The following is a 14,068-nucleotide window of genomic DNA, read 5'->3' on the forward strand; positions in this document are numbered from 1 at the left end:
CCTGACTCTTGTGTAAGGAGAATTTGACCGTTGTTTGGTGAACAGAGCTCGAGTTGACTCGTGGAGAGCTCAGCTTCCTGAGTTGTGTGAGTTCCACCTGTAGCATTAAGTTTAGTGAGCTGCTTTCCCAGAGCTATGAGGAGGTCCCGCCTGTCCCCTGGGCACCCTCCCACATAGTACTGTTGCTTTCTCCTCTGTGCTTGGGCAGCATGGCCCTCAGTTTAGGAGCTCGTCTCTGGCTTCCAGACTCTCAGCAATTTGGTCCCAACGTTTTCCTTCCTTCGGTGTGCAGACCGTGTGAACACCACAGATACGTGAGAATAGTGGCTCCCATATCTGGCTGGATCTCTCGTGTGGGTGTGGAGCTTGTTAAAGGACAAACCATCGGCCTGCAGACAGAAGCCGTGCTCTTGCAAGCTCCTGGGTGGTCATTATGTTTTCCTTTATCAGTTTTTAAATCTATTTTTTTTCCTCCAGTAGTTTAGATGTGACATCATAGGGATGCATTTGACACCAGAAGCAGAGGATATATGTGAGAAATGGCCTTAGAGGTCCCAGCCCACTGCTAAGAGAAGCAGACATCAAGTGTTGCACAGGGCCTCACCCTGACAAGAACAGAGTGGAGAACCACCTGCATGCCTCTCTAAGAAGTTGTTATTCTGTTTATATCTTTCTAGACTGTACATTTAGAGAAATCTAGGAGGACTTGCCTATTAGTCTATTTCTTTTATCCTAGATACTGTTGTACTAAATGCAATGTCTGGCTTCCCTTTTCCCTCAGCCTGTGCTGTTGGTCTCTACTCAGTCAGGCTCTACGGCTCAAATACAATCCTTTTATATATGAACTCAACTCTGCTGTAGCCGAGCATACAGAAACTCCTTAGTGCTGTAGAACTCGACCCTTTAGGTGGCCTCGTAACATTATGGATGCAGTGATGCTCCAGGTCGACACAGTGATGTGAGGTGATCCCTCCCTAGTGTCCCTCCCTGTGAGATTTCTCACTTGTACCTTCCAGAGCGTACTTGTTCTGAGAGCCAAGAGGAACCGCCTCTGCACCTTCTGCAGAACTTTGTCCAGTTCCTGCAGGTAGAGGGCAGTCTTGATGTCCCGTCCTGGAGGAAGGGAGAGGTTTGGTCTCAATATCTGGTGTGCACAGTGCTCTGCATGGCTGCACTGTGTGCCCTGGGCCCTTCCCACCTCCGGGAGGCGGCGTCCTAGGATGCAGTCCCCTGGCTGCGTGAGCAGTGTTTACTTAGCACGTCTGAGGACCAGGCTGATGCACCTGATTTCTGTATCTGAGCTGCCGTGGTCTTAGCTTTTGCCCTCGCCAGAGGTGGCGTGCGGGAGTAGAAATATCCCCTATGGTGTTGGGTTTAAGGCACAGGGAAAGAACTGGGGACCAGAACTTCCTAACCAAGTGCCTTGACATTCGTTCTGTGCTTCATGCACAGACCAATGAGAACGACCAATGCCTTCTCCCACGCAGCCCTGGGAGTTGTCAGTCGATGCCAGCCCCAGCAGGCACCCTGTATACAGACTGAAGAGCCATGAGTAAGGGACTCCATTCTGTTCAGAAGATGACAAGCCAGAATGGAGTTACATAGCCAAGCTTCTGGACACGCGGTCTCTCCTCTTCCTGAGTGGCATATTGTTCCTGCCGAACTTAACAAAACTGGGGTCATTGGCAGGGCCACAGCTATTAAGCAGTGCAAGCAGAACTACACATAACCAGCTGCCCTTCCCGGAAACACTGGCCGCAGAGCCTCATTTTAGATGCAGTGTGATGGAATCCCTCTGCTTGCACACCCCACTGAGAGCGTGGGAGCAAGGGGCTCCCGCCCTGCTGTGGAGCATTCTATGGTAATGGACGCCGGAGACCAATGAGGCATAGTGTATCAGCCTTCTTCCTCCTTAACCTCCTTCCAGCTGTAACCTGTGGCTGAGGGACACCAGTTCTTACCACAGCTGCGCAGGTTATAGTTGGGAACCCTAGAAAGAGATCAGTAGGCACCTCATAAACTCATCTGTGAGGGTGGTGCTACAGAAGGAAGCTAAAAGAAAGGACCTTTGCATTAATGAGAAATGGCTGGAATCTAAGTCAGGCTTCATACCTTGTGTGCCTCTAAGGGACTCCCAAGCTCTGCATCTCGTCTGCAACTGTGAAGTGGTGACAACAGTTCTGGGCCTCAGGGTCACTGAGAGGAATGTAAGTCTGTGGACAAGTCAGCTGCTTCACCCAAGGAAACCATGATCCCTAGGTAGGTGCAGACATTGCACCTAAGGCCGGTCTGCGGGCTTGTGATCTTGTTGTAGATGGAGGATCGGCGAGACAGCATGCTGGAGACAGCCAGGCACTGTTTCACGTCTGCAGCCCACTGCGAGGGTGATGGCGATGAGGAGGAGTGGCTCATTCACTACATGCTGGGCAAAGTGGCCGAGAAGCAGCAGCAGCCGCCGACCGTGTACCTGCTGCACTACCGCCAGGCGGGCCACTACTTACACGAGGAGGCCGCCCGCTACCCTAAGAAGATTCACTACCACAACCCGCCCGAGCTGGCCATGGAAGCCCTGGAGGTAACCCCGCAGGTCCAGGGTAGGATGTGGGGGTCGGTTGGAGGGTCTGCCCAGCCGTGCTGTCTCCCTAGGCTAGAGCTCACAGTCCCAGGGACCCCTGTAGCCCCGCTGGTAACACGTCTGCTCAGCGGCTTCCTGCTCACCTCGGTGAAAGCAGCCTGGCCTCCCTTTCTAAGAGTGCCTTGTCTTTCTGGAGAGAATGGGCATTCTGTTTTCATTTCTCCGAGGGAGCAGCCTTCCTCCTGCAGCCTACCTGTTCTCACTGATACTAGAGTGCAGCATCCGGAGCTGCACAGCCATTCAGACCTGTTGCCTGTCAGTAGAAGGGTGGTCACTCTTGTACCTAGGTGCAGATAGGTATCTAAGGCTGAGTGAGGCCTCAGCCTGGGCCTGGGTCTCCCAGCTTAGTGGGTTAGGCCAGGGCAAAAGCGGGCTTCTCTTGATAGCGAATGTTGTGTTCTGTTCTGGTTTTTCCTCTGCTGTTCACTAGAGCAGTGTTTTATTTATTGCAGGATTCACGTTTATGATTTCTAGAATAGGGTTGATGAAGAATGTACTGTTGTGCATAGCAGTCCTGATCAGCACTCTTAGAAGTGAGCAAACAAGGAACAGGCGTGGAAACCCAGGGCTGCTTGGCTCAGCCCAGAGTTCACAGCTTCCCAAGACCCTGAGCATGATCGCTTTATCTTTTCAGAGGCCTCAAGCACTGACCCTCAGCCGTCCCATATGGCTAGTAAGCGCTTGAATTTAGGCAGAATCTGTTTCTTGTTATTTTCCTGCTTCTAGGGCACAAGTTTTGGGTCCCCCCCCCAAATGTATTTGTTTGTTTTAAGAGAGTCATAAAATTCCCAAGAATATAAGACATGCAAGTCCCCAGTGACCCTGGTGTCTCCTACTTCGTAATCTGGACTAAGAGTCCAGCTGCATTCGTGAAGGTCTAGGTGTTCTTCCTGTCACTGTGTTGGTAGGAACACAGTTGTAGGCTCCGTAGCTCGCACTTTCCTTGGGCACAGTGTAGCAGAAAGTGTGGTAAACTTGGCTGCTGGCTCCGTTCTTCCCGGTTGCTCAGAGCACTTGCTTACCTGAGAAGCCTCTTGTGGGCTTGGCCTGTGGTGTGAGGAAGCGTGCACCCTAGTCTCACATCAGGGAGCTCTCTCAGGAGTGCTTCGGCGGCTGACGTGTAAAGGTGGCCTTGTAGACCGTCTCCAGTTTGACCGCGGGCGGCACCCAGTTACTCTAGAGAATGGCACGGTGAGCCGTTGCTTCTCTGGCCATTCTAAAGCCCTCCTTTTAAGACTTGCCCATCTTGTGAGCAAACAAAAAACACTGCACTTGGGAAGTCGAGATGGGTCAAAAGGTCCAGACACCCTCAGCTAAATAGCAGATCAAGTCTAGTCTGGGCTACAGCAGACCTTGAGCGGTGCCCACTGCCTGTCACTCTCATTATCCCACCATCATGTGCTCACTTAGGATGCTGACAGTATCCACTTTAATTTTCAGTGCTGATTTGTGCTGGGGGTATTAAAGCTAAAAAGGACAGGCAGTGTGTGGTAGCTTGTCTCCCAGGGCAGCAGCCTGCTTCCAGTATGGCTGCTTCACCTGAGAAACAGGCCTTAGATTGGAGAAGGCTGTTTTATTATGCCAGAGGTGTTGTTCTAGGTGTACTTCCGGCTCCATGCGTCCATCCTGAAGCTCCTGGGCAAACCTGACTCTGGGGTTAGCGCAGAGGTCCTGGTCAGCTTTATGAAGGAAGCAGCAGAAGGACCTTTTGCCAGGGGCGAGGAGAAGAATACACCTAAAGCTTCAGAAAAGTGAGTACCGGCTTGCAGGGACCCGGGTGGCTCATTTCACTGTTAGATAGTGTTTGGAGGAGGGCCACTGGATGAAGGGGAACTCAGAACTCTGTGGAGCTGAGCTACTTGTACTGGGTTTGTGGGAGGGTGTCTGCTACCACCCTCGACTCTGGCATTGGCTGGTGCAGCTGCCTACCTTCAGGGGTGAGTCCTGGCGAGAAGCCAGCCTCGCCCTCCTGCTCCAGTGGGACAAAGCCTTGTCCTGTGCAGAACATCCCGACAGATTAAGTTGTCCTGTTTCCTCTTACCCAAGACTCAACTGGATGACTTCTGAGGCCCAGTGACACTGCTCTGGAGTACCAACGAGGCTCCTCCTTCAATGCCAGGGAGAACTGGCCTCTGTCCTCAGGATCTCCTCAGTTGCTTGGGGACTGATTACTTTTCTCCTGACATAGCTGTCTTTGGGTCCCAGATACTTTTTTTTTGTTCTTTCTGCCCTGATGCTGGATTAAGCCCCTCCCATCTCCGAGGCCCCACCTGGCTGAGGATTATGGGGAACCCAGCAGAGAAAGCTGTTCCCAGGCCCTGTCCCTGAGAACTGTCTGTTCATGGCTGAAGCTAGTCATGTAAACCGTGCCTCCAACAAGCAGTGCTCAACTCTGCACACACAGTGTAGTCTCTGCTGTGTGAGAGGTGACTTAGGTTGGTACAGTGTGCTCAGCCGCTTTCCAGGGTACAGGGAAGTTTCCTGATCATCGTTTTGCTCTGAAATATGTGACATATAAATAATATCTGAACACATTGTAATAAGGACATCAGACAGTCATACTGAGACTTACATTGTGACAGACCTCACCAGAATTGGTCTTCATTTAGTTTAATTTCTCAAATAGGTTTGTGTGTGTGTGTGTGTGTGTGTGTGTGTGTGTGTGTGTGTGTGTGTGTGTGTAGTTATTTGCACACATGCAATTGCAGGTTTATTTTGCTTTTGTGGTACTAAAAGATTGAGCTCAGGAGCCCGTGCATGCTAGGCAAGGGTTTTGCCGCTGTGCTACCCCTCCAGGTTCCTTAACTAAAAACAAACAAAACAGAACCCAAGCAAGGCACAGCTGCTCTGGAGGGGCCCTCGGTGCAGGGCGCTTGCCTTTGTGGGTTTGAACTGAGCAAAGTGTAGCTCAGTGTCCCTTTTCATTTCAAATGCTGACGGGCCAGAGTGCAAGCATGCTTCCTTGCCCAACTTCCCTGCTTTCTCAGCCCCTAACTCAAGTAGCAGGGCTGTCTCTGCTCTGTCTCTCCTGGTAGTTGTGGGGGTTGGCAGGGTGACTTTCCCGTTTTGTGTTTGTGTTTCCTCTCTCAAACTTCACCAAAGAAGCAGTGAAGGTGTTTTTAGTTGCTTACTCTTTGGCAGTGACACCGACTGTGCTGACCTGTTTAGTTAGCGCCTTGTCCCTGCCCCATACCTTTTGCTGCATAGTATGGGTAGCCTGAGTTTTATGTGGATGCCCATGTGTCAAGGATCGCCTGTGTTGAGCTGTCTTGCAGAAAGACTCTGACTTGGTGTGCATGCTGAAGACATGCTTGCTACCTCCCCTGCAGGGTTTCCTGGGCCTGAACCAGATGCTGTTAGCCCTGGCCAGAAAGGTTGGGCAGCATCCATTTAGAGGCTGGAGGCTATGAGGGTGATATGGGGGAAGCCCTTCCTCCCTAGTGCATTAGCCACATGAGTCAGGGACCACTCAAGGTGTGTGGACAGCAGCCCTGGGAAGGGTGCTGACCCATAGGAACATTTGCTTCCTCATAGTGTGAACATTGATGTGTAGCTCTGTCCCCACAGGGAGAAGGCCTGCCTGGTGGATGAGGACTCCCACTCTTCAGCTGGGACACTGCCGGGCCCCGGAGCCTCCCTTCCCTCCTCCTCTGGCCCAGGTCTGACATCCCCACCTTACACAGCCACTCCGATTGACCACGATTACGTCAAATGTAAAAAACCCCGTCAGCAGGCGACGCCGGACGGTATAGTCCCTGTTCTCCCTACTGTGCCAAGGGCGGCACCAGCGTGGGGGGTGCTTGAGCGACTTCATTCGTCGCTCTGTTTTGCGAGGGGGGTGCTGGGTCTGGGGTGACACGGGCAATGTTGCGGCTGTTCATTTACCTCATGGATTCACAGTGCTTGTGCTTCCAAGACATGCTCAGGTCGCCATCTGCCTACTCGCCCACTTGGGAGGCAGGGAAAGGGCAGGTCTGGTGGAGGCAGCTTCCTTTTGAGCTTGCATTTTCCTACCTGCAAAATGGGTGTGCCCACAGGCTGCCTGGAGTGATTCTTGTCACTGTCCGCTCCATGTGGGCTGTCTGTCGGCAGCGCACTGTCATGGCTCTGTTGCTCTTGGGCCTCCAGAGGCTGTTTCATGTGGGAGGAGGCAGGTGGCGACTCTTCAGTCACATTCCTTACTAACATTATTACATCAGGAGGCTTGCATGCTGGCCTGTAGCGTGATCTCTCCATGTTCCCACCTGTGCAGTAACAAGCTGAGGGCTCGGGGACAGGGCACTCAGGATAAGCAGCCTGATGGATCCAGGGCTGTTGAGCAGGAACCCTAGAGAGGTGGTGGTCATGCTGGAAGGCAAAAGGCACCGTCACTCCACGTCACTCATCTCATCTGAGCTGCTGCTCCGCCTTCAAGGATGGTGATGGGACACTCCTGGGTGCTCTAGGATTGGCACCAGGGCTGTTCCCATGTCAGGTGGTTCTTAGGGAAGGATGCATTCTCTAGGTGCCATGGTAGCTCTCACTCTGAGGTCTGGTAGAGAGCTGAGGGGCAGGGCTTGTGCCGCCTTGGCTCCATGGAGGTCTGCCTGCTGTACAGTTTCCTGGCGAGCATGGGTGTCTGTCCTAAGCTTGCTGTGTTGAGATCCATTTCAGAAAAGCTTCGCAAAGGATGACACAGTGGCTAGGGCTTCCTCTGCTCCTCTGGGGCTGGTGATCTCCTGAGAGAACAGAACACTTGAGCATCCATCCATCTAGGTTTGGTTTGGGCCTACAGCATACATGTTGGAAAAGAGACTGAGGATCTGTGCATGTCCTGTGCCTCACCACCTCCCAGTGGGCTGTGTCTGTGATGTGTTTATGGCTCTCCAGAGAGGAGCTGACCCCTGCTCCTCCATCTGCAGCTCAGCAGATCCCTCTATGTAAGAGTCTCTTCCCCATCTTAATTAACTCATATTCGCAAGAACCACCCTGTGCCAGCCACTGGCTTTTGAAGAACTAGGAAAGCACAGTAGAAGTAGACCCTTGCTCTGCCAGTTTCTGCTAGATTCCCTTGGTGCTGATTCAGCCCCACACCATGTTGCATCTGTCTGCCATGCTCTTGGACTGGGGAGGACCTGAACCAGCAGCCCAGCCAGCTTAGACTGCAGGTACCATGGGCTTGGCTGTCCGCCCACAGGATTGATTATGCTTTTAGAAGCAGGACGGAGGGAGGCAGGAGTGCCTCAGAGGAGCCCATGGCATCACTCGGCACTGATGGACTTGCTAAGCCACGCAGCACATGTGACCCTAGAGCGATTAGGGAACTGCTGCTGGTTCAGGAACTGGGTGCTGGGCATGGCAAGTGTACGGTGCTAACCTAATGGTTGTTCTGAAGTTCGCAGAGCGAGAAAGTTCAGATATGCTTTCAGCAGTTCCAAAATGACTCCTGTTATCTGTGGAGCCCCTGGGCTTCCACACCTCACTGTTGTCCAGCCCCAATACATGGAAAGCATAGCACTTTAAAATCCCCTAGCCTCTTCACCCTCTGCGGCCCTAAAGACATATCTGTAACAGAAAATGAAAAGAGCCCTAACATTAGTTGTACTCTTCAGATGTGGTAACCTTTTCATCCGTTTCTGGTTCCTAGGAAAGGGCCACACTTTAGGCAGAAACAAGCAGGTTGCAAGGTAAGGCATTTGCCAGGAGTCTGAAGCCACGCTACTTCTTGCTACTCCTGCTTCACGAGCCGACCCAAGACGGGGGATTAATACCTCCTCTTAAGTCAGAGGCACCCTCCCAGTGCAGCTAGGGTGCTTCTAGCCTGATAACACTTGGACTAGGGAGTGGAGGTCAGATGGAAGGGCAGGGGCAGTACAGGCCCTGTGGTGGAGAGACGGAATTCCAAACCAACTGCACCCATTACATGCTTAGCCCTCAGACAAGGGCCTTGATTGATTTTGCACTGCCTGGCCACTTCTAGATGCAGTTCTGCAGGTCATCCGTGAACTAGAACCCCATAGAGTGGACGGCCAGGTCCTGGGGGATGTCATTATTCTTGGGTTTTACCCCAACTTTCTGGCCAGAATATGGCCACAAACGATGTGCATCGCCATGTGGCTATAGGCAGCTTGCCATTTGATAGCCATTTGACAATCGTTCCTCCTAAGGTGAGACCCAGCTCCACTGCCTGACCTGTCCCGTCTTGCAACATGCTGCATGCACTGAGGGTGAACACTTCCTGCAGGCTACCTATCACACTTGGTGAAAGCTTTGAGGCCGCAGGAGCCAGTCATCATATCCAGCTCTTCTTACCCAAGTCACAAGGCCACCTTAGACTGACCAAACAGATGGGAAGGGAGGGGGAGTTGAGGTGCAGTATCCAGCAGAGGCGCTGTTGTCCCAACTCAATCAGCTCCTTCCAGTGTATCTCCTGGAATTGGCCCATATACTTCGTATTGACACTCCCTGTCTCTGGGCAAAATGGCATGAGAAGTACATGTCATGTATTCTGTCACCTTCAGGGGCTCCTAGTCATTGTTGTGTGTGCACATCAAATGGCAGATGCTCTTGTTCTGCCCTCCGTGCTAGTTGGTACAGGTGTGTGCATATGTGTACATGTGTGAGCCATCAGGCTTCTCCACACAGCACTGTATGCTGTGCCAGGCCGGGTCCAGCAGGTGCCTGCAGGACGGCAGTATGTCTCCATCTTCACAGCCGTCAGGCTTGGCAGTGGGCTTATTCCCTAAAGAAAACGAAGCCGAGAGCAGTCAGGCTTCCTGCTTGTTGGGGTGGAGCAGAGAGAGAGAGAGAGAGAGAGAGAGAGAGAGAGAGAGAGAGAGAGAGAGAGAGAGAGAGAGAGATCAAAGTCTCTCCCAGGACAGATGATAGTTCTGTGTTGTCCTGGTTGGAGGCTCCTCAATGACAGGTGCGTGGTATAGGGCCCTTCCTAAGTGGCTTTTGCCCTCATTTGATCTGGTTAATTGACTTTCAGGATGTGTCTATAGCATTATTTATTGGATGGAGAGCCCCACTGTTTGTCCACCTGTCTCGCTCCATGTCACTTGAGAGTGTCAAAGTCAGGAAGGGCCTCAGAAGCCGGAGGGCTTGCCCTGCGGGCTGTCTGGGACTCTGACAGATCTATCCAGGTCTGCTGGCGGTGCTGTGCCAGGTGCACACACCAGCCCTGTCAGTTTAGAGGAGGGAGCCCCAAGTCAGTTGCATAGCTGAGGAGTGGGTGAACCAAGGGTCAGCACTGGAGGTGTGAGAGTGCATGTCCTAGAGGCTTGGCCTGGTTAGGGGTAAAAGGCCACGTTTAGCCAAGTTCTGTGGTCCGTGTTGGCAGACAGGACAAAAACAGCTGGAGCCTTGGGCGCTGGTATTGGTGGCTGCAAGGGATGCCCACTCTGCCCCATTACCAGCATGGACAGAGCTACCAGGGAACTCAGGCCCTGGCTGTCGAGGGGTACATTGAAGGGAAGCTAGGGTAGCATGCCCTCTCCACGGCCATCCATCCTCACCCACCATCCTGTCACTGTTGTGTGCTGCTCGTCTCCATGCTCACCTGCCCACCCTACACGGCCTCCACCAATATTGCCCGTGCTGCCCCTAACCCTGACCACACTCTGTTCTCCAGGCTTTGTCTCTCTGCTTGCACCTGTCACGGCTCGCTTCAGGGAACAGTGCAGACGCATGCTCAGCCCTCAGTCCGGCTCCCTGCTTCCCCTGTGACCAGGAGCACCTTCATGTCTGCTGGTCCTGTGATTTCAAAAATGTGTGTTTGATGTGCTGTGCTTGGCTTCTGCCAACTGCCCGTTTCCCAGTTCTGGCCTGACGCAGAGGCAGTGGTAGCCTCTCCCCTGTCCTCCTGCCTCCCTGCCTGGCAGGCAGTTCAGGCCTGTACCCCCTTTGCTTTGTTCATTTGTTCTTAGAACAGCAACAGAAAGGCAACAGACTCTAAAGACACCAAATTCCCCTTGTGAGGACAAGTGTGAAAACTGCAGATTGTCATGATAGCCAAAACTCTGAGTGGCTCTATGTACTTCACACTGCCCTGACTACTGAGGGCCAGGGGTTGCAAGTGACTCTTCAGTTGGTCCTTCCTGAGCCTGGTCTTCACCCTGCTCTCCCAGGGAGACGGGCAGGTCGGTTTTCGTGGGATCTCCGTATTCCTGTAGATAGACCTGCCCAAAGTGGGAGGGACTGCCAGGGGAGCCCTTGCTGTTCCGGGTAGTCAGCTGACATCTTCCTGCTCCACTCTTACTCTTAACCTCTCCGAGACCCTCTCTCAGGCCAGTGCTGATGGCGGCAGTTAAACAGCTCCTGCTGTGTGCTAGGCATGGAGGAGGGCACCATGGGAAAGTCCAGCTGAGAGTGTCCTGACCCTGCTGTGGTTGGACCTGCATGCCCCCGGGTGGTGTCTTGAGATGCTGGGTGGTTCTTTGGGTTTGTGGGTGGGATGACTGCTATCAGCCTACAGAATGCCGAAGGGATTTTGGGGGGGGGGGGCAAAGAGTTGGAGAGCTCTGCAGTGTGTTGGAGTGGGCCCAAAGGGCTGCTGTGGGAGGAGAGCTCAGGAGAGCAGCAGAGTGACAGGGCCACAGATACTCTGCTTGGCTCCAGACACAGATTCTCCTTGGCCTTTATTGGAGGAGCCTTCCCGGAAAATGCATTGGATAGCTGTTGGCTGCCAGCCGTCCTGGTGTCATCTGTTCTTGGCGATTGAGTTCAGAGCAGGTTGAATTCTCTCTGGCCAGTATATCTCCTGACCTGAGCTACAGGGTGAAAGGGACTGACTCCCAGTGACCCTCAGACTCACAGCACCACCACCCTCTGAGCAAGGTGGAGCTTGAAGTGTCTGGCATTGCTTCACTGACTCAGGAAAGCTGGCTGACAGGGTGGGAACGCAGCCTGTGTCCCCATAGTGTGATGCCCTGCTCCCCCCTGCTGCTTTCTTCTGTCTCAAGGTGTCTGTGCTTCTGGTGTCTACCATCGGTGCCTCTGCAGTCTCTTCAGCCTGCCACTGGCACCTGTGTTTCCCGTGGCCAGCCCCATTCCTGGTGGACCCATGAGTCCCATTCCTGGTGGACCCATCATTTCCTGGTAGCTAGCTGACAAAGACCAGCTGGAGAGGATTTTTGCCTTCTTGGAAACTTCTCAGAACATTTGTTCTACTTGAGTTGGTGGTTTTAGAAACTAGTTTTCTGGTTGGCAGACATTCTGATCTCTTTAGGGTGACTAGTGAGAGCCCCTGCAATCAGTGAGGTGATGGCCAGTCTTTTTCTGCATCTTCATTGGCTAACCTGAGCGAGTAAACAGGAGCTGTTGTAAGTTATCTGCTGGAGCAAGTGTCACAGACACATTGAGGGAGATCCTGGAAGCCCGCATCTCAGGAGGAAGCTCTGTCAGACCGGGCATCCTGTCGTGTTGAGCACAATTAATCCTGGGTGAAGAAAGACTCAAAAGAGAACCTCCTTTCAGAGCGGTTGGGACAGGCTGCCATTCTGTCACCAAGCCAGCCCCTTCCCACTCTGTAGTGGGCTCTTAGTCCTTTGACTCCTACCCTGGAGGTAGAGAGGTAGAGGTGCCAGCCACAGGTGACTGGCAGCTGCTCTTTGTCCCCACTTGGTGCTCAGAGCAGGCAGGCTGGAGAACCAGATCTTTGTAGTCTTGCCCCAAGTACTCGTTACTATGAAAAGTTGCCATGTACGCAAGATTTTAAAAGAACATTGAAATGAAAAGTCAGGCCCAGGCTGCTGCCTGCTTGTTGTGCTGATCCTCTTTCCTGCTGACCGCCAGGAAAATACACACACTCCTAGCTTCTGAGACTCAGGGCTAATGTGGGATGTGTGTCCTGTCCTTAGGGGTCCCATTCACGTGTCAGTCTCTTGCTAAGTTGATCATAAAGGATTTCTGTAGATTTCTTGCTCTGTCTAGGGCAACCTGCAGTTTCTGTCCCAGGACCCCCTCAGAGATAGAGCAGATGGCTGAACACTACCTGCCTTTGCCTCTCTCTTTGTGGCTCTCTGCAAGCAACCAGGAGAGTAGTCTTTGCTTTAGTAACATTAGCCAAACACCCACCCTCGTCCTGCCGAGGCCCTCTGGAGTGTCAGTGTCGGCCTCTTTGGACCCTCAGCTACAGGATCCCAGGTAAGGTCTGCAGTACCCCGTGGCAGCTGTGTGGAAGAGGTAGGACTGAAGCTCAGTTCTTAGCTCTGTGCTCTCGCCAATGCCCTAGCCCCATGTGTCTGCCACACACTCCCTACTTTTATCAGTGTGCCAGGCTGGATGCTGTGTGAGTGGGGATAAAGCTGAGTTCAGCTCTCCATGAAGCAGGTGTAGTTCTGTCCAGGGAAGGTGAGTCCTCCCCAAGTTACAGAGTGATGCATGGGAGCACCGCCCTAAAGGAATCTGATGGCCCTGCTCTCCCAGAAGTCTCCTCAAATTCTGGCCTTCCTCAGTACACTGGCCCTTGCTTGGCTATATGCCTGGCGAGCTAAGAAGACTTCTCTGCAGAGGGCCTTCTGGGAATCAGGAGGAAACAGTGTGGTCATCCTTTTTCCTTCAGCCCCACTGGTGAGCCTCAAGGGCAAGGCTTCCTGAGGAGGAAGAGGAGGAGGAGGAGGAGGAGGGAGAGGAGAAGGAGGAAGAGGAGGAGGGGGAGGAGGAAGAGGGGGAGGGGGAGGGGGAGGAAGAGGAGGAGGAAGAAGAGGAGGAGGGGGAGGGGGAGGAGGGGGAGGAAGAGGAGGAAGAAGAGGAGGAAGAGGAAGAAGAGGAGGGGGGGAGGAGGAGGAGGAGGAGGAGGAGAGGCTGCCCCAGGCTTCACTCATTTTTGCTCGTTACTCTAAGAGCCTCAGGCTGGCCTTATGCTGTGGGAGAGTAGCCAGGCTCCGTTGTTTGTCTGATTTCACCTGATGGCCCCTGAGCCATCTCCTTATTAGCTGGGATACTCTTAACACATGCTGTAATGCTCCTGGCAGACTTTCCCTCTTACCTTTGTCTGTTTGCCTCCCCAAGGTCCTCAGCCAGCTGTACCTGGCAGATGTGGCTCCCTGGGAGAGGAGATGGGAGGGCTCTGCGTGTGTGCACGCTACAGCAGCCTACTTTTTTATGTTAAAATCCGATCCTGACAGGTGGTTTAGGCTGGCCCCTGCCTCAGCCTCCTGAGTGCTGGCTGGGGTTATGGGTGTGTACCACTGTGCTAGGCTTCCAGACACCTACTAAGAGCTTTTCATTCATCTTTACCCCTTTACTGAGAAAGAAGTGAAACTTGGCTTCCTTCTGACCAGTTGGGTTCTTTCTTTTTCTTTTTTTTTTTTTTTCTTTTTTTTCGGAGCTGGGGACCGAACCCAGGGCCTTGCGGTTGCTATGCAAGCGCTCTACCACTGAGCCAAATCCCCAACCACCAGTTGGGTTCTTGATTTGGAACCATATGTGTCTTCTCGAAGTTTATAATCA

At 52.9% G+C, this 14,068-nt stretch overlaps 1 protein-coding gene across 6 annotated transcripts in view; it reads left to right on the plus strand.

Moving 5' to 3' along the window:
- The window catches only part of Cabin1 (calcineurin binding protein 1), a 122,042-nt gene that overhangs the window by 48,600 nt on the left and 59,374 nt on the right, over positions 1-14,068 (plus strand). For 2 of the 6 annotated variants that reach the window (XM_087598410.1, XM_087598414.1), the window contains 3 exons: positions 2,315-2,575; positions 4,235-4,386; positions 6,203-6,294. In XM_087598410.1, coding sequence (XP_087454536.1) covers positions 2,315-2,575; positions 4,235-4,386; positions 6,203-6,294 — 505 coding nt within the window. Of the gene's footprint in view, positions 1-2,314; positions 2,576-4,234; positions 4,387-6,188; positions 6,382-14,068 lie in introns of all 6 variants that reach the window. The other 4 variants (NM_053575.2, XM_087598411.1, XR_015645094.1 and 1 more) reach the window with 3 other exon arrangements.

Source organism: Rattus norvegicus, chromosome 20, assembly GCF_021556685.1.
Source record: "Rattus norvegicus strain SHRSP/BbbUtx chromosome 20, alternate assembly SHRSP_T2T, whole genome shotgun sequence".
NCBI classification, from domain to species: Eukaryota; Metazoa; Chordata; class Mammalia; order Rodentia; family Muridae; genus Rattus; species Rattus norvegicus.